At 39.8% G+C, this 27,493-nt stretch overlaps 1 protein-coding gene across 1 annotated transcript in view; it reads right to left on the reverse strand.

The window, feature by feature from the left end:
* The window catches only part of nlgn2a (neuroligin 2a), a 204,092-nt gene that overhangs the window by 98,459 nt on the left and 78,140 nt on the right, over positions 1 to 27,493 (reverse strand). The window contains exon 2 of the mRNA XM_053629370.1: positions 11,434 to 12,229. Coding sequence (XP_053485345.1) covers positions 11,434 to 11,920 — 487 coding nt within the window. The 5' untranslated portion in view covers positions 11,921 to 12,229. The remainder of the gene's footprint in view (positions 1 to 11,433; positions 12,230 to 27,493) is intronic.

The following is a 27,493-nucleotide window of genomic DNA, read 5'->3' on the forward strand; positions in this document are numbered from 1 at the left end:
TTGACCAAGCTCTGCTAATATCTCAGCCTAATGACCAAATGCTGCTCACGCCCAAGTCTACCGACCCGGTCGCCCAAGTTCAGCCCACGCCCAAGACTACTGACACGCACAGCCAAGTTCTGCTCGCGCCCCAGTCTGCTGACACGCACAGCCAAGTTCCGCCCGCGCCCCAGTCTGCTGACACGCACAGCCAAGTTCCGCCCGCGCCCCAGTCTGCTGACACGCACAGCCAAGTTCCGCCCGCGCCCCAGTCTGCTGACACGCACAGCCAAGTTCCGCCCGCGCCCCAGTCTGCTGACACGCACAGCCAAGCTCCGCCCGCGCCCGAGTCTGCTGACACGGCCAGCCAAGCTCCGCCCGCGCCCGAGTCTGCTGACACGGCCAGCCAAGCTCCGCCCGCGCCCGAGTCTGCTGACACGGCCAGCCAAGCTCCGCCCATGCCCAAGGTTCACCTGGTGACCTCAGAGCCTCAGCCTCCCTGTTCAGCTGAGGTCGTCGCTCAGCCTCCCTGTTCAGCTGAGGTCGTCGCTCAGCCTCCCTGTTCAGCTGAGGTCGTCGCTCAGCCCCCCTGTTCAGCTGAGGTCGTCGCTCAGCCCGCCTGCCCTGCTGAGGTCGTCGCTCAGCCTTCCGGCTCCATGGCAAACGTCGTTCTCCCCTACTGCTTCGAGGAGACCCATGCTCCTCTCCCTGGCCGCACGGAGACCCACGCTCCTCTCCCTGGCCTTACAGGGGACTTCGCTCTGCCTTCCAGTTCAGCTGGGGTCGTCGCTCTGCTTTCATGCTCCGCCGAGGACTTCGCTCAGCCTGCCTGCCCGGCTGTGGATGTCGCTCTGCCTTCATGCTCCGCCGAGGACTTCGCTCAGCCTGCCTGCCCGGCTGTGGACGTCGCTCTGCCTTCATGCTCCGCCGAGGACGTCGCTCTGCCTTCATGCTCTGCCGAGGACTTCGCTCAGCCTGCCTGCCCGGCTGTGGATGTCGCTCTGCTTCCCTGCTACGCCGAGGACGTTGCTCCGCTTCCCTGCGCCGCCAAGAACACCGTGCAGTTTCCTGGCTCTGCCTGGGACATTCAGTCCAGGGGGCCGGGTCTGCCAATTAAATGGGATGACTCATGGCACTCCGGGAGAGGTGCCTTTGGGGGGGGGGTTCTGTCACGATTCCCCCTTTAAGCAGCGTGCTCTAAGCGCGAATGCGCGAGCAGCTGTTTTTCCGTTGACCGTAATGACATCTGGACACGTGTGTTTTGTGTGTTTCTGTCATGTCTCCTCCCTGTTCTGTCATTGGCTGGGATTTCACGTGGGTCTGTATTGCTCTCAGCTGCTAGCAGTTTAGACGCTGATTATGTCCGCATATATACCGCGCGCCTCCCAGCACACAAGGCGGAAGATTAATAATACTTTAGAGTTAGTTAAGTTCGTAGCGTATTCATAGTCACGGTCCATGTTTAGAGTTAGTTTAGTTTGGATCATAGTCACGGTCCATGTTTAGAGTTAGTTCGCGCTGGATTATCTGTTTCCAGTCCCTCGTCATAGTTCGTTTCTTGTTTTGTTTATCGACCTAGATTCCTGCCTTGCCCCGTGTATGCCTGTTTGCCAATCGCCTGACCTCTTGCATGTTTGTGGATTACGTTTTGGATCACGTTTTGGATTTGTCTGCCTGTCTCTCTTCCCAATAAACAACCGTTCATACTGCACTTGCATCCGTCCTATCTCTGCTCCGTCACGATTCGTGACAGAGGTTGCTCATGTGAGCCACGACTGGCAAGAGAGAACCAGAACTATAATCAAGCTACTGTCTATATTGTGTTATGTCAAAAGTTTAATTTTTTTGGTTTTAAATGAAAAAAAAAATTGTAATCCTGATGGTACTCCAATTTTTTACACAATGTACCTGTAATCTGATTACTTTGTTTTTTTGACATAACTCTAGCTGATTACAGTGACCAGTTTTTTATATCCTGATTACATAACGCATGCATTACATGTATTACGTTACTCCCCAAGCCTGCTGAATAGTGATTGGGCGGTATGGTCTCCAGAAAACATGCACGTCAGTAGATTTGTTAATTTAAATTACAGCAAAATTTCCCCTGCAATGGACTACCAACCCATCCTGCCTAGAGCTTTCTGGAATAGACTCTTATCTACCATGACCCTGACCAGCATAAAGTGTTTACTGGATATGAATACGAGTAGGAACTGTCATTTTTACCACACTGGCTTCATCATGCCAGTGTGGCTCCATCATAAACAAAGCAGCCATGCAAAAAGGTTGTACAGGTTGTTGAATTCAGGCTGACTGATTTTCTATCCCATTTCCTAGCATATTAAGAATGTAAAGCTACCCCATATGGTCAAAAGTTTGTTGACACCTGAGCTTCATTACAATTACAATTTAGCATTACAATTTCCCTTCACTGGAACTAAGGGGACCCAAACATGTTCCAGCATGGCAATGCACCTGTGCATAAAGTGAGGTCAATGAAGATGTGGAAGAACTTGAGTGGTCTGCACAGAGCCCTAACCTCAATCCCACTGAACACCTCTGTGATCATTTGGAACACAAACTTCTCGCCCTGACTTCACTAATACTCTTGTGGCTAAAAGGGCAAATCCCCACATCCATGTTCCACAATCTAGTGGAAAACCTTCCCAGAAGAGTGGAGGTTATTATAATAGCAAAGGGAGGCCTAAATCTGGAATGAGATGTTCAAAAAGCACATATGGTGAGATGGTCAGGTGTCCACAAACGTTTGGCTATATAGTGTATTTTCACACTGGTGCCCTGACTGGTCTGTGGTAAAGCAACATTTGCTTATTCACTACATGCCCTAAATAGCTTTTGTTTGGTAAAGGTATTCTCTTGATTAATTCTAAAAGATCTTTCCTTAGTCACTTTAAGGCTGTAATTCCATAAAAAAATGTGTATACTGTATACAAACAGTCACATTACTGGACAATATAGTTTTTTAAAAAATCAGCGTATCCTCATTTGGCTATATCACCTACGCCGTTCTAGTGTACAGTAGCCTTAATTTGGATCTTTATAATACGAAATAAATATTACAGCAGCCTACTCATTTCACAGTCTTTATCATGCCATAAAGGTCAGCTTTTCCTAAACATTTTATAAATGCATATTACCCACTCCTGCACTTGAACCTACCTCAAAGGCACTTTGTTCTCTTTTTTTCTCGAATAGCAGTCATCAGTGCAGAGACCTGTACCTTTAGCTCTGACACTAATTAAAAAAAGCACTATCCACACACAGTCAGACACTACCTCAATATGCTCCTTCATTTTACTGGCAGAAAAAAAAACTCTCTCTCAACTCCCTCAACAAATATATTCTTTTCTGTGATATGAAAAGAGTGAATTCCATCCCAGTATATTTACCATTACTAGACTGATAATCCTTATAAGAACTTTCATACATGAGAAAAGTTAAATACAGTGCCTCTTTGTGATGAAGTGGAAGGAGAAAAAAGATGGAGAAAGTGGAAATGATATGGCAAAATATGACAGTGAAGGGGTTACAAAGCTCACTGGCTGAATTTCACAGATATGGCATCTATGGAGGGTAGCCAGAAGGAGGAAACATCTGAAAAAGACCATGTTGGAAAACCTGAGAACTTTTGGAAAAAGATTTTGTGGTCTGATGAGACTAAAGTTGAGCCATTTAGTCTAAAGCCAAAACATATGCTCGGGGCACACCAAATACAGCCCAACACCCAGATAGTATTGCTCCAGTGATCAAGCATGGTGTTGGTAGCACCATACTCTTAGGTTACTTTTCAGCAGTAGGAACTGGAAAGCTTGTTGCCATCACAGGCAGCATGGATGGAGCAAAATATAAGCAATTTTTGAGGAGAACCTAGTCCAGCCAGCCAGACATCTGCATTTACAGTGGATTGTGATACCCTCACTGGTATCTGATGTCACTGACTGTTTTTGTGTTTCTGTCATCAACTGATGTTGTTTTCCTTGGCCGACCTGTTTGATGTCAGGTTCTTAGTACACCAGTGGTTTCATTCTTTTTCAGGACATTACAAATTGTTGTATTGGCTATGCCAAATGCTTGTGCAATGTAGACATTCAGAGCTATTAATTGTGCAAACAATCAATCTAACAGGGCACACCTGAGCAATGTTACATGTTTCAATATTTTTGATAACATGAAAAATGGATGAGTTCAAACAAAAGGTGCCATTTTCTAACTTGTTTAACACATCTAGCTGTAAATATTAGGAAATGAAAGCTGACATTCTGATCTATCGTCTCACATTCATCATTTTGATCTCAAGCCCAAATGTCTTCTGTTCATAGTAATACACTGTAATCAGAGAGGGCTGTATTTCCCTGTTGGGGCTCATTTCCCCAACAGGGAAATGAGCCAAAGCACAGGGCAAGAAATACAAAGGAATGGCTTGGGAAAAAGGTTTGTGCTTTGGAATGGTTGAGTCAAAGCCCAGACTTAAATCCAATTGGAAATCTGTGGCATGACCTGAAAATGGCTGTCCACCAACATTCTCCAAATAATTTGGGAGAGTTGGAAAAAATTTGCATTGAGCAATTGAAGAAAATGCCATAATCATCCGAGACAACTCAAATCTGTAATTTCTGCAAAATTATCATTCACATTGAGGGGGTGAATACTTATCATTTATGCAGTTTTGAGATTTTTTAAATTTTCAAATATTTCTGAAGACATCTAAACACTTTATTTAATTTTATTTCTTTATAGAATCACTTCAAAAGGAGCACAAAACATATCTGACATGCTTAATCTGATGTTAAAATACAACTAAAAGGGAAATAATCATTAGGGGTGAACACTTTCTGGAGGCACTGTATATCATGTTTTAATAGTAATAGGAATAATAATATTTATAAATATAAAGATATAGATGTAAGTATTTACAGTCAGGTGCATAAATATTTGGACAGTGAAACAATTTTTGTATTTTGTTTTGCCTCTGTGCCACAGTGGATTTGAAATGAAGCAATCAAGATGCGATTGTGTGGACTTTATGCTCTAATTCAAGGTGTTTAACAAAATATTGCATTAACTGTTTAGGAATTACAGCCATTATTTGCAAAGTCCCTCCATTTTCACAGGCTCAAAAATAATTGGACAAACTAACAATCATAAATATTAGGATAATTTTTAATACTTGGATGCAAATAATTTACAGTCAATGACTGCCTGTAATCTGGAACCCATGGACATCACCAAATGCTGAATTTTCTCGCTTGAGATGCTTTGCCAGACCTTTACTGCAGCTGCCTTCAGTTGCTGCTTGTTTGTGGGTCTTTCTTCCTTCCGTTTTGTCTTCAGTAAGTGAAAAGCATGCTCAATTGGGTTGAGGTCATGGGACATTTAAGAACATTTCTTTTCTTTTCTTTAAGAAGCCCTCGAGTTGCTTTTGTGGTATGTTTTGGGGCATTATCCATCTGTACTGTGAAGTGCCATCATATCGGTTTTGCAGCATTTGAGTGAATCAGAGCAGAAAGTATAGCTCTATACACTTCAGAATTCATCCTGCTATTTCTATCAGCAGTCACATAATCAATAAACACCAGTGGCCCAGTTCCATTGGCAGCCATACATACCCATGCCCTAACACTGCCTTCACATGTTTGCCAGATGATGTGATCTTCCTTAACTTAACTTCTCCATACTCTTCTCTTCCCATAATTCTGGTACAAGTTAATCTTGCATCAGGACTAGTCAGGATTTTTTATAGTTTTTTGTTGTTGCAAAGTCTAATCTGGCTTTTCTGTTCTTGAGTGTTAGCAGTGGTTTGCACATTGATGTAAACCGTCTGCATTTACATTCATGAACGCATCTCTTGATTGTAGACTTTGACAATGATACACTTACCTCCTCCAGAGTGTTCTTGACTTGGCTAGAATTCTGCTATCATCAACTTTACTTGTTTTCTGAGCTCGCCAGTGCATTCCTTCTTTTTAAGAATGCAGCAAATCGTTGATTTGTCCACTCCTAAAGTTTCTGCTATCTCTCTGATAGGCTTGTTTTGTTTTTTCAGCGTAATGATGGCCTCCTTCACTTGCATCAATACCTCCTTGGACCACATATTGAGAGTTCCCATGAACAGCTACCAAACACAAATTCAACACTTGGATTCAACTCTAGACCTTTTACCGCCTTAATTTGTCATGAAATAACAAGGAAACAGCCACATTTGGCCATGAAACTGTTTATCAGTCAATTGTCCAATTACTTTTGAGCCTGTGAAAATGAAGGGACTCTGTAAAAAAAAAAAAAAAGGCTGTAATTCCTAAATGGTTAATGCAATATTTTTGAAGTTTTTAATTTTAATTCTTGAATTAAAGCTGAAAGTCTACACTTCACTCATCTTCATTGCTTCATTTCAAATCCATTGTGGTGGTGTTCAGAGGCAAAAATATGAAAATTGCGTCGTTGTCCAAATACCTATGGACTCGACTGTATTTATTATATATAATATCTATATTGTGTACATGCAACAACAATTATTAGTATTATTATTGTTGTTGGTACATCCATTATTATTATTATTATTATTATTATTATTATTATTATGGATTCTGAGTCTGTTTAGTACAGCAGTAGTTTAGAAGGACTAGGCTGAGCTTTGGCAAGATTGTATTTAATAGAGTCATGCCAGTAAAGTAATACAGAATTCAATATATTCTTCCTCACGCTCTCCTTATTTCAGATGCATTGAAGTGCCAAAGACCTCTTGGTGTCACCACAAGTCAGGTCAGAGTAAACCCAGTTCTGGCTTTTCACTGTAGCAGCTCTTACACAAGCGATGTCTATTTAAGAAGCTTCTGAGGATGAGCGGGTTCTAAACTAGTGGACGGGACAGCAGATAACTGACAAAGAGAGAAGGAGAAATGACAGAGATAAGACAGCACATCACATCAGCCCTAGAGAATTCAACATCTGCGCAATGATGGTATAAGTCACGAGTACACACCCTTACACACACACACACTCAAGAACTTTTTTCTTCCTGCTTGCCTCTGAAACTATAAATAGCATGCAGTGCACAGTTGTTGCTAATTCCCTTATTGAGAGACTAGCAGAAAGGCAAATGGATGAGCATACGCATTTACACACATGCTCAAGCGCACACACACACACACACACACACACCTCTTATGTGATGCCTGACAGCTACAGGCTGGAGAAGCTGCAAGGTTGCCAAGGCTTGAATTCTCCAACTTCTGCCTTCAATCTTACCTTCCTAATCCTTCACGTCTTCCTCCACTCTTTATCTCTCTGTCTCTTCATTATCCACTTTGCTTCCCGGTCGTTTTTCAACCCTTGATCGTTTCTTTCTTTATCATGCTGTCAAACTAACATTTTAACACAATCTTCACTCTCACGCTCTCATTTTCTGTCTCTTAAACAAACACATACAAGGAAAACCTTATTGATTTCGATGCTCTTTGCCCTTGTCTGACTCTACTGCAAGTTAGCTCAACATTGGATGTACCAGAGACGGGTAATAAGCCAGTTTCTAATATGGCTCTTTTTGAATCTACACCGGATTCTTCACTCTCCCTGTGTGCGTGTGTGTCTATGGTCTGATAGCTTCATGCTGTTTTGCTCTCCGTTCTGCAGCAGCACTCATCCCCACAGAGTGAACAGGACCTGTAGCATCAGCTCTGATGCTCATTAAAAAGCTCCATTTGTACATACTCAGGTGCTTCTGCAAAACGCGTTTTCATTTCCCTGTCAGAGAGAGCAGCATCTGATTCCCTTTCTTTCAACTCTCCCTACCTTTCTGACAAACACACTCTTCATCATTAATCCCTGTATCACTGAATCAAGACAGCAAACCACTGATAATCACCAAGCTCTTGCATTCTTTTTTGTGATGCCTTTTTTTTTTTGTTATTGTACCGCAGCTTCTTTCAGTTGTTGTGTTTTTAGATTGGATGCATTTCTCTATAAATTGGTAGACAGACTGTTCCTGTTCCAGAAGCAGCCATGCAAGCCCAAGCCATGACACTACCTCCACCATGCTTGACTGATGAGCTTGTATGGTTTGGATCATGAGCAGATGCTTTCTTTCTCCACACTTTGGCCATTCCATCACTTTGGTAGAGGTTAATCTTGGCTCCAATATTTTTGTGGTTCCTTTGTGAATTCCAATTTGGCGTTCTGACTCTTACTGCTCATGAGTTGCTTGGATCTTGTGGTATGGCCTCTATATTTCTGCTCTCAAAGACTTCTTCAAATGGTGAATTGTGATACCTGTGGAGGTTGTTGATGATGTCTCTGACATCTGTTGTTTTGGGGTTTTTCTTCACAACTCTCACAATGTTTCTGTCATCAGCTGGTTGTTGCTTTCCTTTGCCGACCCGTTCCGTGTCTAATTGTTAGTACACCAGTGGTTTCTTTCTTTTCCAGGACATTCCAAAGTGTTGTATTGGCTAGGTCCAAAGCTTGCGCAATGAATCTGATCGATTTACCCTCTTTTCTCAGCTTCAGAATGGCTTGTTTTACTCTCAGACAGCTCTCTGGTATTCATGTTGGTTTATCCTTTTGAACAACATAAGCAGACTTCACAGGTGAAACTCAAACCAAGAGTAGACATTCAGAGCTATTAATTCAGGAGTATATAATGTTGTGAAATGCACCTTCATATGTTTTACAAATGTGGTCGCATATTACTCTTCACAAGAGAAAAAACACATGATCACATGAAAAAAAAAGGTTGAAATGCATAGTATCCCCCCCCTTGATTTTTGAAGTTATCTGATTATTTTGTACATACTGTATAAACACAATGTACTAAACACCAAACAAAACGTTTAGGGTTACTGAAAAGGTTAACTAATGAACCATGCTGCTCAGTCAACACAGTCTCTCAGAAAAACAGGCTTATCATCTAAAGTACTTATATACCAGCAGACTATATGTGTAGTGCAATAATGTAGCTGCATAGGTTAGCGATCAGCCAATCATCAGCTAATTATCAAGCCCCCTTTGAACTGAATTATATAAATGTGTGTGATAAAAGCAGGTTTGGGCTAGCAAAAGAAAGGAGTCTGAGCAGCAGCTAAGGACTCGCATGCGGCATGGAGTTAAAAAGAAGCCTTGGAATGAAGAATCATCACTGGGCAGGTGAATATTGCAGTGGCCAGCACTCCGAGAATTGATTGCAGCGAGATGTATGGGAGGACATGCTGTGTGTAGCAGGGTGAGCCAATCGTTCCCATGGACACTGACTGATGGGGATCGATCACACATGGCTGCGGCACACAGACTAATACATGAAGGTCCCCACTCTCCAGCTCACACACAAACAGGTTACACAATTTATATCATAGGAAAGCATATCAGTCATGGTAAGTATTACAAGATGTTAAGTGCCCTATTTGGTGCTGAAATAAGGTGTGCATGTTTATACTTTTTTTTTAAATGGCTTGGATGTCTGGAATAAATTGGCTGGATTAAGTGGAATTTAGAGATTAGGAAGATGCACATGGGCTGACTTGGATAGTGCAAAAGCTTAAAGAAGTCGCTGATTTGCTACACTATTGTGATGAAGAAGAGAGAGAGAGAGAGAGCGAGAGAGAGAGAGAGAAGGAGGAGCTCGACAAAGCTAGAAACTGCTGGTGGTGTTGACAGGCAAGAAAATAAAACAACCATTTTCACACCGGGGTGTTCCTATGAAAACTCACACACCTACTCAAACACACTCAGCGGAGCCCCAGTGGAGTTTGACTTGCATGTTGATGTGTCACATTGTGTTATCCCGACGTTTAATCCACTGTGGGTATGTGTCTGTATGCTGTTACACTCTAAACTGTGCACATTCTCTTATTATTCCAAAGACGTTGACTCTGATATAAACAGGGTTCAACAGCAAAAGCCTTTATAAAAAAAAAAAAAAAGAACAGTTTCAATGAGACCTTTACCATCTCACACCAAGAAAAAAGGTCAAAAACAGTGGTGTGTAACCAGATCAGAGAACTGGAGAGAAAATTGATGCCAATAGTGATCATTTGTTTCTTTGGCAACCAGGTGGCTGAGGAGAAAAGCATTAATTGCAAAAGAGAAAAAAAAAAACAAAAACCTTATCTCACAAATAAGCAGCTCGGTCCACTGAGAGCACCTTTTCGTTCTGCATTCTTTGAAACCCTGAAACGCGATGAAAAAAAACTGACAGATAGTTCTCAATTTCCTGAGCTTTTTAAAAATCATTCCGTCATTTCAGATGTTAATTCCTGGTTCGATTTTCTTCAGGATGAGCGTGTGCTCTAAGAGAGATTTCCCTTTGCACTGAACATTCTGTATTTTCTGACTGGTATTAACTTGATCTCAGCTCACGTGCTCACATCCCCAGTGCAGTGGGGAAAATAAGAAAATAAAAAAAGAATTGAACGAGATCAGATTTATGTTTCTACATCGCAGATGGTCACAAATTGTCAGTGTCACAAACCAGCACCACAGCCTGGCTGAAATCTCTGTACTCTCCTTTCAAGTTACAGTTTACACTTCCAATGTCATTTAAGACCAAATTTCAACTTGCACTCAAATACAAAAAAAAAAATCTGCATCTGTAGAATTCATACCATCAGTGTGTGGTTAAAAAGTGGAAAAAGTGGAGTTTGTGCCCAGTGTGAATTTTTGCTATTTTCACATTTACATGTATCAACAGGTCTCTGTGAATGCTAGCTCAGCAACATTAGCCTCAGTTTAACACACACCCTTGCCTTGTATAGTAACCCCACCAGTATTTGTGTGTTTGTGTGTGTGTGTATGTGTGAGACATGAAATCAAGTGTTTTCAAAAGAATATTCAGCTACATAAGAAGCCAAATCAAAGGCCAGATTGAACAGCTACTAAAAGTCCTAAATCTAAGACCCTGTAAATGCAAACAAAGACAGTTTATTAGCTATAAAGGCCTTTCATTTGTGTAAAAACGAAAAAACAAAACAAAACAAAAAAAAAAAACAAGCATTTTAAGCCATCTCAGAACTCTTTAATTCAGACCAATGAAGACCAGAGCATTGCGTTATAGGTGGAGACAAAACAAGAAGAAAAAGGAGAGAGAAAAAAAGATGTGATGTGTTTAGTGTTTTGTCTCCTGAAAAACAAAAATGCAGCAAAAAGATGCTGTGCTGCATTACACGTTACACTTTGATCGGCAACTTATCGAGTGATTTTTTCTGCTTTTGTGTACAGTAGCTGTGAAAAATGAACAATTATTAATATATTAGTATAAAGTAAAATGTTTCTTAATTTGAAAAAGTATTTTTAAATAAAATTAATCATTCTTATTAAAGGCATTTAAATTAGATTAAAATAACTTTCATTTAAAAATAATTAATTACATATATATATCTTTAATCTCTTTAATCTGTCATTTCTATACTTATATAGTGTGCAGTGCTGAATGTGGCAGCTCACCGTCCTCGGTGGGCACGTAGACGTTCAGATAGAGGCAGTCTTCGCTCTGGTTCTGAATGTAAGTAGCAGCCACATCCAGGCTGTCAGTGAACCACACGGGCAGCATGATCTCAGGCAGCACGCCGTGGAGGTTCTGTGGGCACACGGGTGCGAACTGAGTAGCGTTGCGCACTTCAGGCCACGAACCGGGCGCCTCTGGGGGCTGAAACCGGCGGTCTCCGATGGGCGGTGTGGCATAGGGTACGCCCAGGTACTGCTCCACAGGACCCAATATCTCATTATTTAGTTCTTTTTTGAGTCCACGCAGCTTTCCATAGTTGGTGCTGACAATCGGGTGTTTGGCGCTGGGTTCAGAGCGCTGACACGCACCTAGAGTCAGCCACAGTGCTATGCACAGGACATAAACGCAGCTGAGAGTATCCAATCTGCGGGCACAGCCCGAGTCCTTCTTGTACCAGCGCGGTGGGCGCATGACTGCTTTTGCCATTTCTGGTTTTTTTATCCTTCAAATCAAGAAGGGGGTAGGTGAAGTGATTATCCACTAGGTTGGCGCCAGGATAGAGTGTAAGAGGCGTGCTTTTTTTAGGTAGACAAGATGCTGTGGACAGAGAGGACAGGAATAGGGGGTCAGGTGAACAGAAGGGACAGGGACGAAGACGAAGTGTTGCCAGTAGTGATCTCAGCCCTGGCAGGTTGCTGTGATGTGGCAAAGGTCAACGAGGAAAAGTCTGTTACGTTCCATTGCCCGACACTGTACTCATGGGGTTGGTCACACCGAAAATCATGCTTGGGAGTCCTGTAGGAGAGAAAGAAAGTGTGCAAAAGTCAGACCTTTCCAGCTAACAGAACATTCAACAGGAGGGTCGGGCTGTAACATTACAAAAATAAAATTCCTGCAATATATTCTATAAATATATTCTGTATTAATGGTTTGTTTCATGGTTGCGCATCTTGGGAGCAATGTTTCAACCTTGCTCATATGTTCCCAGTTAGACAAAAATGAACATTATATTATGTTCATAGTGTTATAACATTCCTCTAACCAAAATCTTGGAGCAATGTCATTATTAACATTATAAACATTAGATAAAACATTATAAACATTAGATAAAAACTTTCTCAGACAACCCAGATTGAACAATCTTTGAACCAAAAGTTCCTAGAACCATAACAATCAGAAACCATAACATTAAAAAACTGTAAATAAATACTGATAAAAATACATATTCATATTCTTTATTCAAGTTCAGGTAGAAAAGTATCAAGTCAATTACTCATTTAATTAAACTACATTTTAATTAAAGTATAAAAGTCAAATTACAAGAAAAGTTCACTAAAGAAGAAAATATTTTTGTTTGCTGATTTTAGTCACAGGTGGTAAATCAGACCGTCTTTGACCAAGGAACTTGAAAAAACATTAGCTAAGGCTAACTAACAACAGAGTCATGCATAATCTCTCGAATGTTAGCTCTAATAGCTCTGACCATACAAACTAGTTGAATGCAAATAGCTAGCTGTCACAATATAAACTGCTTTCGAAAAAACGAAGTGTACATAACAGTGTTCACAATGATGTGTTATAGGTCATCGGTAGAAAGTGCAAAGCATTTTTTACAGTAGGTTTTACATTAACTGCTAGGTTATTTTACACTTTTCTACTGTAAACTTTAATACGTACCCACAGATGAAGTTTTCTAGTGTCTACATCTTAACTAAAAGCAGCTTTTCAACCCCCCAAATGCCTAGTGGTTTCTGTAAATCCCTCCGTATACTGTATGAACACTCCAGATTCTACCTTAAGACAACCCCCTTTTGCCAGGTCAGGAACTGTAGTGATGTAGTGTTTGAAAATGTCGGGAGTAAAAAGTAGAGGTTTTATTAAAATTATTTAATAAAATTTTATAAAATTTAAAAAAAAAAAAAGATTTTATAAAAATTAAAAAAAAAAAAAATTATTGAATAAAAATCTAAGTAAAATCTAATAATGTACAGATACTTAAAAAAACAAGCTTAGGTATACTAATTATACTTTGTTACTTCCTACCTCTGTAAAAAGTTAATACTGCAAAAACATACTCCTGGGAGCAGAAAAATGAGTAATTGTATAACACACTGATCAACGCTGACCTATTTTTCCTAAAGGCTAGACATTAGAAAATGCATGCCAAGTGACATTTTCAGAGCACACTCTAGAAAGCGTGGCTACAGAAACAGTTTTCTACTCTGTGGCACTATTGAATTATGAATGTGCTGGGATTTGTTGAGAAACACCCTTTTTAAACGATGATAAAGCTTTTTCACGGCTCAGTCAATCGGTTATGTCGAACAAATGTTAGTCCACTGTAAACACTGAAACAGTTGGAGTGTGTATAGGAAACAATGCGAGGAGATGAAGCCTAATTAAGAACATAAACATATTCATCACATACTGAGAGTTCCTTTTTTTGTTCTTTAAAGGCCTCTGATTGTATGAGTGATGATTGATGAATCAATGGGTTTTATATGCATTTCCTCTGGAGTTAGTAGCTAGCTGTTGGTGAGTGAACAGCTGTTCCTAGTGAGCATTTATAAACCACACACAAGCACATATGCACACATGCCCCACAAACAGAGTGCTGGGGAACATAAAGATATCCAAAGCCAGTGAGAATCAATAGAATGAAAGGAGGATAGCAAGCACAATTCTCATGTTGTCATAATCATCATCATCACCATTATCATCATCGCTGTCATTATTACCAGAGAAACCATCAGCAGTCTGAATATATTCCTCTGCCTAGTTTGTCCTGCTTTATTGCTTTATCACCCTCATATAATGGTCTAACACGTCTATTACTGAACTTGATTGCATTGCCGGTCTGTTTTGGGGTATTTGAAACAGAGAGAGTGATATAATTCTGCCACGCCAGAAAACTTTTTTCTAGGACAGGAACACTAACACAAGTCATTTAAAACAGAAATTTATGTACGAGTCTTTATTTACATTTATCATTCTATTATTCATAAGGCTTTGATTTTATCGAAGTTCATCACTAACATTTCCCAGAATTTTCCACATCTCTCTGTGTTTTTCCTCAGTCTCAGATAGGCTGCGTGTCTGTGATATGAGACTACTTAAAGGCTTCTCTGGTCTGTACTAGAACCACACACAGAGTTGGTGAGTTAAGTCCAAAAGTAACATTAAAGGGATACCTCACCCAAAAATTCTGTTATCGATTACTCACCCTCAAGTCATTCCAAACCCATAAGACGTTCGTTCATCTTAGGAACACAAACGAAGACATTTTAATGAAACCTGAGAGATTTCTGTCCCTCCATTCACAGTCCAAGTAACCAAAAGTTTCAAGCTCAAAAAGTTCATAAAAGCATCGTAAAAGTAATCCATGTGACTCCAGTGGTTTAATCCCAATTTTACGAAGCGATACGAATGCTTTGTGTGCGCAAAAAACTATTTAAATTATTTAACTGTATTCACAAAATATCTTCACTTCCGCATAGATGCCTGACGCGCGTTCAAAAGAGGACCACGACGCATGCATGTTGTGTTGATGCAAGAGCCGACAAAAAAATGTCTCATGAGAAAGTATAACGTGCCACGGAAGCATAGAGCAATCTTTGTAACAAAGATGCCTGCACATTTCAACACAGAGAAGGACTTGCATTTTTTGTCCACACCACACGCACGCGTCGTGGTTCTCTCATGAAAGCGCGTCGGAGATCTATGCAGAAGTGAAGATATTTTGTGAATAAAAACTTAATTTTAGTTCTTTTTTGCACACACAGCATTCATATCAGTTCATATAATTAGGATTAAACCACTGGAGTCACATGGATTACCTTTTCAATGCCTTTATGAACTTTTTGGAGCTTGAAAATTTTGGTTACTTGGACTGTAAATGGAGAGACAGAAATCTCCCAGGTTTCATTAAAAATGAATTCAGATGTGTTCCGGTATTCGGTTTGGTTTGGAACATCAGGGTGAGTCACTGATGACAGAATTGTTCATTGTTGGGTGAATTATCTCTTTAATATTTACATGGGGAAATTTACTCGTATTCAGAGATACGTTATACACCTTTAGAAGTCTAGTTTATTTGAGTAGAAGCATGGGCGACTGGATTTTTCAATAGTGTATAAATCACTGCCTTTAAAGACAAGCCTTTAAGCTTGTATTTTTATCTGGGAGAAAAAAAATGCAGATTGAAGATTTTTTTCTTTGCTGTCAAATATAACTTAATGCAACAAAAGTAAGGGACAAGCATTGAAATAAACATCTAATAAGAGTCTAGTACATTTAAAAGATATTGCTGCATGAACAGTCCTAGTTGTGATTATCACATTAATCACTGCAAATTTGGTTTCATTTAACGAACCAAAACAATCCACCCTTAGTAGTTTATAAAAGCATAGATCCATCACATTCTATTATTTTGCATATAATATTTCTTAAATATCATACTCTGACACTTAATTGTGTGCACAACTTAATGAACCAATGAGATACGACGTATGAGAAGTTGAGGCCATGAAACCGTAATGTATGGATAGGATGTAGGGTATTTTATCCCACTTTTAAATTTCAATTTGAATTGAAACAAGGTCAGTGTGTTGGTCAATCTGATGCACTTTCCAGTAAAGGAAATGTTCCTATGGTTTGAAGGACAAGCCTACAGCTGACTTTAAGCAAATACTGTTTATAATTTTATGCATAAAATAATCCATCATCAAAATAAGATGCTGTCTCCTCTGATGTCCTCAATACAGAAGAAAAACTTTTATGGATTTTAATTAGACAATACTATTAATTAATTCATTAATAGGGCCATATTTATATGTATTTAATATTGCCATGGAATGTCATTTCATAGTTTTTTTTTGCGTATTTTCAAAGCCAAACACAAATTTCAGTATGACATATTGTGGTTACATCAAAAGGTCAAACAGTGGTGCTGGACTTAATACTTAATCTCCTCACTTGAGCCCATATTGTATAATATAATAAAAATATAATATAATAAGTTCAAGGTCAGATTCATGATTAGCTGAGACAGGCTTTTGTGCAATCCTCATGTAACTCTCTGACTAGCACACAAGTCTGTAAGTACTGTATGTCTGAGGTCTGAAAACAGATGACTGCAGTTTCACTATTAAATCCTCAAAAATGTTGGAATGCATGCATGTTATTCTAACCAAACCTAAGAAAGAAGTGGCATTTCGTGTCAAAACAACAATGAGAAGTCGTGTCAAACTGAGTGGCTAAAGTTAGTTTAGCAAGTGAGCTGAGCTTGTTTTTAACTTCAAGATCCTCTGATAAAGATAACGAATAACTTGCAGCAAAACGAATAACTTGGATTGCATTATTTCAATGACCCTCACCCAATCTAGCCTTCAATTCAATTCACTTTTATTTGTGTAGCGCTTTTAACAATGGACATTGTCACAAAGCAGCATTACAGAAATACATAAATTCCGGATATACATTTTTAATGTATAAATTTGTAAAGGTATCCCTAATGAGCAAGCCAGAGAGGACGATGGCAAGGAACAACTCCTTAAGGAACAAGACAATATGAGGATGAAACCTTGAGAGATTCAAAAGGGATCCTATCCTCATCTGGATGACAACAAATATGCAATTATAAATAAATTCCTCCTATAACTGTGTACTACATGATCAAAAAAGTGCAATTGTGTAACCAGGAAATTCATTAGAGCTTTCACATGAAGTTGATTTTACATTAAAAGCTTACATTACATATTTTTTCAAATCTATAACAACATGTCCAGTCTTGTTGGTCAGCATGTGCCATGACTCAAAATGCACATGGCAGAATGTACACACACATTTAGTTAGTGAAAGTAATTAGATTAGGTGGTTTACATGGCAATTATTCTATTCAAAAGACTATTAATTACCTTACCCACCTTTATGATGGGATAAAATTTGTATTCCCATTGGCTGCATTCAGGCTGAAGTGTTGGTTGTTTATTCCCAGATCAGTTGTAGTATTACCGGATTATTAGGCTGTGTGTATATGTAACTAATGAAAGCCAAGATACAAGTGTAAAGCACCTGAGATCAGCCACCTGCATCAACACGATCAAATTCAGATTATGAGATACCAAGCTGACCTGGAATCAGAGGTCTTACCCATTAAGGATCACATCAGGCAAATGAGACTGCCTCCTTTCTGATCCTGAGCCAGGGTGACACAGCACTTAATCACACTCTAGGCCTCTCTTAAAGCAACTGACGCCTGTGCCCTGTAGGTAACCTAGAGCAGGCACAGGCTGGGCACAGCGCATGCATGCAGCTGGCACCGGCACCATCGCCACAGGACACTCAGGTTATTTGGGTCTTAATTGCTTAATTGGCATTGTTACAAGGCCTAATTGGACTGTAGTGGGCACACTGTGGACCATGGGGGGGTTGAAAGTGATGAATGGCTGGAATAAATATGACAAAGAGGAGAAATGTCTCCATAAATTTTCACACATGCATGTGTATATACAGAATTCTTGCACGCACGCACACACAAACACACACACACACACACACACACACACACAGGCTTTATTCTCTGTGGGGGTGTGGATTGGAGAGCTGCCATTAGGCCTACCTGAGATCAAGTAGATAATTTCAAGTGTGAGAGCAGGTGGTCCATTGTGTGCAGGTGTATGTGTATGTGGCACAGGGCCCCTGCTCTTGAGGTTGAATCTCAGTACCCTGGGAGATGGCAGCGTGTGATTATGTTTTCATAAGCGTGTATGTGTGCGTGTGTGTGCGAGACTGCTCATCAATAGCAAGGCTGCCGACGGCTAGGTCAAACCTTGGGTTCACACTTTTTCTGCTCTATTCATCTCTCTCTCCTCCCAGAAGATTAAGCTAAGCGTCGATCAGGGCCCTGCTGAGCCAAGAGCGATAGAGCAAACAGATGGATAGAGAGACAGCGGTCACTGTGTGAAAAACAAGTAAGAGCAAAACAGTATTGTGGTCGATTGCATCCTGAGTGCTCTCTCCTTGTCTCTGGACATGGTGTGGAAAAATCATGACTGTGGAGTCAGAGAGCAAATCTGAACACTGCCCATTTTAGGCAACGGAACAGAGAAAGCGAAAACATTATGTGTAGTTCAGGTTTTCCGATGACAGATGGGCCTTAAATTGAGGGAGAGAGAGAGAGAGAGAGAGAGAGAGAGAGAGAGAGAGAGATGGTCCATTCCACGTTGTGATTCCTATGATGTGGGAAAAAAAAAACCTTACCTGCAAAAATGGCAATTAATTTCAAAGGCAAAGGATGTGGAACGAAAAAAGGTATGCACGCGTTTCTGATGTAATAGCTTCTCTTATATGGTACTGTATATGTATAAATATTAGTTTCCAACCTTAAGGTTGCTTGTGACTGTCCCTACAAACTGTATTTATAAGTGAGAGCCTTGCCAATAATGCTGCTATCTGAGTTTTTCGATATCTGAGAGCTTGTCGCCCATCATTACCCTTTCATCGTGACAATGGCAAGGATGGTTTTAGTTGTAATTTACAATTATGTCACTTGGCTGATGCTCTACTCCAGAGCTATGCCTGGGTGTCTACTTGGAAAGCATACTGTATACTTTACTGGTGCAGGTCAATCCAAGGATAAACTTAGCAAAAAGCTAAAGCAGTTCCAGTGACAGGGATCAGTGCTGATACATAAATGTTTATGATACTTATATTAGTAGTTTTTAAGTGCGTGTTGAAGATTCGGGGCTTGAGCTGCTCGGACAGCCGGAGAAAGTTCATTCCATCACCTGTGACCAATACAGAACAGTCTTGATACTCAGCAGTTGCGAGTTAAGCAGCACCATACTTGTGACTCAAAAGGCTTGAGGTAGGGTTTGGGATTTTACCGTTGTCATTATGTTGGCTAGGCTGGTCCAGGTTTAGCTTTATAGGCAAACATCAAGGTTTTAAATATAGTGGTGAGAACAGCAGTGAAGTGACTGTAGACAAGTTGGATGGGAAGGTACAATTTCTCAATGAGGGGATATGTTAGCAACAAAAGCAGATTAGTCGAATGTTAGCGATGCAACTGAATGCATAGACTTCATCATTTGCAGGTGTTAAATAAGACACTTGAAAGCAGGATCTCATCTTGGAAGTAAAACTCAACAGACAACATGCATCATGTGACATCTTTTGCTCTAAAAAAAAAAATAATAAACAAGAAAATGCTAATTGCTAAGAAACACTCAATGAACTTTTGTCTCACTACTTTAACACTGCAAGCATCAAAAATCGCAGTACTGAGCTAACATCACCCCCAATATCCCCTTCTGAGAGAGAGAGAGGGCGAGAGCGAGAGCGCGCGCGCGAGCTATGACTTCAAATCCCAGGTGTGAGCAAGGCTATTAACAGTCAGGTGCTCCTGACAGGCTTTGCTCTGACCCTCACTTCCTTTAAGCAATTAGGCATTTTATCAGAATCAGAGAGGACGGCACAATGACAAAGAGACACACACACACTTTTGGAAATGGAGGTCACAGACCACCAGAGCACAAAATTGGGAACAATATGCCCTGAAGAGTTAAAGTCAAATATTTACAAGGCTTTAACGTGGGCTGGGTGCTTCTTCTCCCAGTGAGGTCACACTAGCACTGGAGATCACAGGGCTAATGAGACAGCACACACTAATCATTATACTCCCTTCCTAGCTACAACAAGTATGTGTGTGTGTGTGTGTGTGTGTGTGTGTGTGTGTGTGTGTGTGTGTTTGGGCCTTCATTAATCTAAGTCTATCTGTCTGTGTCTGAGAGGCTAGACAGACAGAAAAAGTGACACAGGCCTGTTTAAATACAACCCCTATAAAGGGGAGATGCAGGTCGGGAGCTGTCAACATGTCTCACTCTGATTAATATTCAACAGCAGGCAGTGTTCAGCCTCATCCATATTCAACATACACATCATGTGAAGAGAAGAGAAGAGAAAAAAACTGGAGAACCCAGAGGAAATCTGCATAGACATGTGCCAGCCTGTTGCCCTGTGTTAAAATTGCTTATGTTAATTGCGTTTTCATTTATTCTGTATGTTGCTATTTTTATACGGCATGCAAGCTTGGGGTAGTTCTGGACAACCAACTACCCTTCTCTGCTTACATTACTAACCTGGTCCTAACATTACTAAATGGTCAGATCCTCCGAACAGGAGGATCTGACCATTTCTATCCACAGAGCTCAAACAGGTCTTTGTTCAGTCTTTTGTCAGCTAAAGCAGCAGATACACTAGCCTGTCAGCACGCGTAATTTCTTTGGAGACTGATGCGAATATGAGCGCCAATCGGATATGACGTCACACACCAATATTAAAATATACCATCTGTTCATGTATGAAGCGACACCGCAATCCAGGCAACTTTTGACTACTCGTTTGATGTTGATTTTATATTCGTTTAAAGCTGTGTCGTATAAAATGGCATAAAACGGGATGGTGCGACACCGCTGTAATCGGTGCTTCCTAAATCTCAGTCATGTCATGTTGTGTCAAGCTTCTATTGGTCACAGGCCTTCACTTGATATGAATTCGCAGGTCTGAGAGAACGTTGGAATGCAGGGAAATGCGAAAGCTTGTGTTTCCACTCTCCGGCATTCGCATGTGTATGAATGGAAGTCAATGGAAATTTTGCATGCTAAAAGTCTAGTGTGACCACCCCTTAAGACCGGACTACTGCAACGCATTCCTGGCAGGTCCGTCCCTTTGCGCCATCCGACTCTTTCAACTGGTCCAGAATGCAGTTGTTGTCTTGTTTTCAACCTCTCCAAGTTCTCCCATACCAGCCCATTGCTGTTTTCTGTCCAGTAGCTACCTCTATCTGCCTGCACTAGATTTAAAACACTGATGCTTGCCTATTAAGCCAAAAACAGACCCCTACCTACTTGAAGGCACTTATAACACCCCACTCTGCACGACACTCCCTTTGAGCATCTGGTGTGGTTCGACTGGACTCGCCATCTCTCAACGTATAGAGAAGACATGTATTAAGACATTTCTCTGTCCTGGCACCCAGGTCGTGGAATTAATTTGCCCTGGCTGTCCAGGGGACTGAAGACCTACCTCAAGCACTTATATGAGCACTAATTCCAGTTGGGTTTTCTTACTAACTCCTCTCTAACTGGGTTTTAGCTTGATCACACTCTTAGACTCTGTATTAGCATGAGGATATGTTTTTTGGAGACTACAAAACACTTTTGTAAGTCACTCTGGATATGACTGTCTAATAAACGTTGTAAATGTAATTGTATTTGTGACTATGTATTTGGGTTATTGGCCAAAGCTTCCTCATGAACATGATTTTTAACCTCACCAGGTCTCACCTGGATAAATATTCAGAGTTGCCAGTTTATTAGATACCACAATTCAATAATATTGCAAATCAGTCTCAACAAGCATTAAAATGATGTAAAAACTAAACATGTCTACATTTTTTTAATAAAATTTATTAAATCACATAAATAAAACACCAGCACACAATTATTCCAAATTATCTCAGTGAAATGACCCACTCTCAGTGAATTTATTAAAGATTATTTGAATAAATTTCTGAACATTTCTTTTTAAATTGGATGGTGGGCAACCTATTTTTAAACAGATCTGACTGAAAGAAAATGAGGTGGAATAATCAGTGAGATTCTATTTTTGAATTGTTTTTATTTGATCTAACTCGGTGGTAGACAAACCAGACTAACTGACTAAAGCATAAAGTAAAGCTAGGATTTCAAAAACTCTTCTTAGAACAGTAATGAAGCACCTCTCCTTGACTTTGCACTGCTTGATAAACGAGACAGAGGAGAGAGATGAAAGGATGGGTGAAAGGCTCGGCGGGAAGATGAGAAAAAGCTGGACTGAGTCATGTATCATGAATTTCAGACACATCACAGTGATAAGGTCACAAGATAAATTATCCGGGGTTGTGTGTTGGGTTATACCTAGGTGTGGGGCAGTATGTAGGTAATGTTCTTTTTCTTCATTCTCTCTTTCTTTATCTTCTCCCTCTGCTTTTCCCCTTTCTTCCTTATCCAATCTCACCTTCCCAGCCCTCTTCTCTTCCTCCATCTGAGCAGTCTAGAATGAGTAAAATCCTGATAGTATGTAAGTTCTGTCTTGCACTTGTTTCATGAATGAACTTCTCTAGAGGATCAACCATTTGTTAAAGGCATATTTAACTGGTGCAAATGACCACGAAAGCAGAAGTGCACAGAGGCATCCTCTCCTCTAATCCTGGCTTTCATATGACCTTCATCTCTCTATATCTCCTTCCTTTTCCCTGTTCACTCCCATGAGATAGAAATCAAAGAGATGTACAGCAGAGGGTAGTGTACATCTCCTCCCACACACTCTCACAGCCTATTACTATATGTGTGTGCGTGCAAGTTTCCACAGCATCTCAGTTCCAGCAACCTGAATTCTGCAGACACGTCCAGACCAGGTCCTGTGCTGTCTTTCTCTTGAACAAAGGGATTCTGGCTGTGGCGAGTGTCTGAATGGCAGTACTGCATCCATGTAGTTGTGTGTCTCATTAAAACGAAATGCCTTGAATGTGAAACACCTCTCTCTGTCTCTCCACCAAACAAGAAGAGCTGTGGCAACTTTACTGGTCCACTGGGTGAACACAACTCACTCAACAATCCCGAAATCAAGAGCAGCTCTGAAACCTCTCTCTCTCTCTTTCTTTCCTTCCCTCCCAGCAATATCTGCGGGCTCACTTCCATTCACTTCACTACCACAACTGGGTACTTTTTCTTGTTTTCACCTTATGACACATCACACCAGTCTTGTCCAACATACTCTTTCCACAGCGCAACAGCCACTGCAGTGTAATAATCTCAGCCCTTATTGATTATAATGTAGCACAGATGCTCCGGGAGAGGACACTGTGTGTGTAACTGAGGCAGAAGAACCACTAAGACACTATGCTCATCTGTGACCGGGGTAAAAGAATTCATAATACAGTTTTGTGCAGTCTATTCTGAAGTGATAAAATTTACACAGGGGACCTGAAAGAGTGCCTCACCGTCGGCAGATTTGTAGGCTCATTCCAAGCTGAAGTTTACTTTATGAACAGTCATTACTGAAGGAATTAACTCATGGACACCCAAGATACTTTGCACTGACAAACTACTGATAAGAATCTACTGATTCTTTTCCTAAAAATGTAGCTTAAGTTCAAGTATAAAACATTACATGTTGTAAATGCAAATAATAACTAAAAGGAATAAAAACAGCTACATGTAAGCTTTATGCTTTTATTGTTGACTCATGTAAAACTAAATATCTTTGTTTGCATTTGTATATTAGCCTACTTAACAAAATCAGACTAAAGCCCAATTTGGTTAGCATTAATTTTAGATGGAGATATGGTTTAATGTAACATTTACATCATATCCAAATGGACATATTGGTAAAGATTCTGTACATTTATTCTTTTTTTCTTTGATAATTTGGAGACATTCCAGGAAACATTTTTTCCCCTATCATCTCCTGATTTGAATTTAAAACCAAATACGTATTGGCAGAGTTTTAAACACAGAACAAACAAGTAGAACTCAATGGCAATGGTGTCAATGGTCTACTTCTTCTTGCTCCTAATCTGCACAGTATGCCTGAAATACCATGAACATACACTTCAACAGGAAGGAAGCTACTGAAGAAAACTATTTCAGATATTTGACCTTGCTGTGACTTTGACCCAGCTTGGATCACGTCCAAGAGCTAATAAGTTCATCTGCTGGTTCCAACGATACTTCCATATAAATCCTATAAACATTCAACCACACATTCTTAACATATTGCGCTAACGAGAATCCTGGAGGAACGCACATATGGACAGACATTTAAAATGACTCGTCAGAGCAGCACTGCATTCAGGGATTTTAGGTATGTTATTGTGCTCCTATTACAGGTATAGCCTAAATAAATGTTATGGTCATGTGACCTAATAATGATCAAGCGCAATTTTGCTGCCACAAGCCCTAGAAAAAGCACTAACAATAAAGGTCAAAACCATTCAGTTTGTATTAAAATGAGCTGTATGTAGTATGTTACACTTTTGATGTGATGACCACATATAGAGATCGCTTTATCCTTTACGAATTGCCCTTAGTTACTACAGATGTCTTCTGGAAAGATTAACTAACATACATACTGTATATATGGAAAGCATATCCTGTCTACACAAAATGGAGGCAGTGTGGAGAAGTCTTCATGGCTTAGTTCATTATTAATTTACGTAAATGTCAGTGATTGTGTGACAGGAGAGCACTTTGGTTTGTGTTACAATAAAAAGACATTAAAGGGATGGCTGCTTCTTTCCACTCCTACAGAAAATGAGTCTCTGTAGGATGTAGCAGGACATACACATGAGTCAACTCCCCAGCTAATGACTGAGACCTTCATGGGCTGAATTTGATGTGTTAGATCCAGGAAAACAAAAATGTCTCTGGCTGAACTTGACAGCCCGATGTATAAAGACATGTGATGTTATGTGCCTTAAATCTGTCTTGGTTACACACACACACACACACACACACACACACACACACACACACACACACACACCGAGAACATTATCAAGATCTGAGATTTTAGAGAAGTTTATCATTCTGTAATGCTGAATTGTGTTTGGTTCTTTATGATTCAACATACATCAATATCAAGTGCTAAGTAATAGATGTTATGGAACAACTCGTTATGAATGATTTTATCCCTTTTTATATCTGAAAATAATTCAATAATTTTCAGTATTCAGTCATTTTAATAAGCAGATAGAAGATCTCCAAATTTGCACTGCATTAAGTTTTGTTTTTGTGAACATATCTTCTAAAACAAATCATTATTTTTACATTGAAAGATAATTTAATCAAATAAAACATGTGTACATTTCACTTCAGCTATTTTTGTTTCATGATGTTAGACAATTTAGTTAATTATAATGGGCCTGCAATATATAACATGAGGTAGCATAATGTGTGCTAGCTATTATTTAGCTAAGAAAAGAAAGAAAGAAAGGAAAAAAGCAAGTAAAGGCAACACTGAAGGCATGTCATGGGTAACTACAGGCAAATAGCATTTATTTCTCAAATAGTTCTGCATTACAGAAAAGAGGAGTAAAAAGGATTATTTTCTTCCTGGGTTTCCATTTGAAAATCGAATGGATTAAAAACACTTTAGAGCAAGGATAGGGTTCTTGCATTGTGTTTTAGATTTTCATACTGCATTTATCCATCTGGCAGACACTTATCCAAACCTCAGAGCTTTGAGGCAACGCTACTCCATGCTAGCTTCACTAATGCTAGTATTACAAACACTAGTATCACTACAACATGATATGCTTTCTGACATGTTAATGACTTTTTAAGATCAGTAAATACACCTAACTAAAACTTAAATTCTATTTTTATAAATATGCTTGTGTCAGCTAGATTCAACTAGAATCTATTGTGCACTAGAATCTATTAGGCACTTGCTGCCTGATATATTCCACCCCTTGGCAGATGCCATCGTAATGAGACAATCAATGTTATTCGTGTCACCCGTCAGTGGTTTTAACGTTATGGCTGATCGGTGTATTTGCCCAGAATTCCAGATTCCACTGTTTAACACCAAGGTCACTATATCACTTTGTTTCAGTTAACAGCAGATTTGACAGCGTGCATTCATCTTTAAAACTGTACAACACTCCAGTGGGCACTCATACGCTCAGAACATATGCACACATCAGGATGCCTGATCTGATTACTCTCACTGGTGATTAAGACGCCTTCCCAGAAAAGCAACTGATTCTAAAGAGCACAGTGAAATCCAGTGAAACATTTGTGTCCAGCTGTAGTTATATTAACTGTGTAGGTGTAAACTCAACACTGGGGGTTTTGCAGTAAGAAAGGTTTATGCATGGTGGATAGGAAGACAAGCAGCTTTGCGCATGGAGAAGTGCTTACAAATCCCCATAGCCTGCAGGATCCAATGCATGCTACAATCATGACAGTGTACCGGCCTTAGTATATAAATCACAGACCTAATCCAGTACAAACACACACACCAATGGCAAGTCATATAATTTTTTCAAGAGTTATCCCACCCTGATCCAGGTGAAATGTACCATCTATATATACCTTCTAAATGTACGTCTATGGTGCAAACATTGCGAGAATAACAGTACAGGAGCAAGTGCAGTGCAGTGCAATATATATATTCATCAAAGATTATTGGTATCTGCACAGTACACACTAAGTAAACAGAACTACAGAAGCAGCAGGAAGTTGGAGGTAGGTTATTGACAAACGTGTCTTTCATGTTACACAATATAACAAATGAGTTTGACTATCATCCAACAAATGCAAACTTCTGTCTCATTATTAGCTAAATAAATGTTCAACAAAGTGTGAGATTAAACACGTATTGGGCCTCATTTATCCAACTGGTATAAGATAATTTATTCGCACATCCCTTGCACTTACACAGGAAATATAGCATTTATGAAGATGCAGTTAACGTTCATATGATACAAGAGCTCCTGAGATTGTGTAACTTTAGGTTTGAGGAGATTTACTAATCTGAACCTTGATTGATGGGTTTCAAATCGCATAATGATCATGAGTTACTACAAGTTTATATACATAATACAGTGTCACACATTAACTTCAATTACACATGGATCTAATGAAAGTTTTGTAAAAATGTGTTGTTTCAATTTAATGACTAGAAATAAAGCAATCAGAAAAGAAATATATCAATGAAGACCAAAAAAGTTAATGAATCAATTAGGACAAAAATAATGCATAAAATAAATAAAATAAAATTAAAAAATAATTTATAAAAGGAGGAAGAGTTAAGATGAATCCAAATATCCCTACTACCCTACTATACAGTAAGCAAAAAGCAGTAGGCAAGAAATACCCAAATGACCTACTGCTTCTGCTTATAGGCTTATAGGCTTAAATAAAATAAAAACCTAAATGTGTATTTATTTTACAAGTGTAGTATACCACAAGCCTATATAACTGTGAAAGAAATACCAGTAGGACAGTAACC

The sequence above is a fragment of the Ictalurus furcatus genome, chromosome 7 (assembly GCF_023375685.1).
Source record: "Ictalurus furcatus strain D&B chromosome 7, Billie_1.0, whole genome shotgun sequence".
Lineage (NCBI taxonomy): Eukaryota > Metazoa > Chordata > Actinopteri > Siluriformes > Ictaluridae > Ictalurus > Ictalurus furcatus.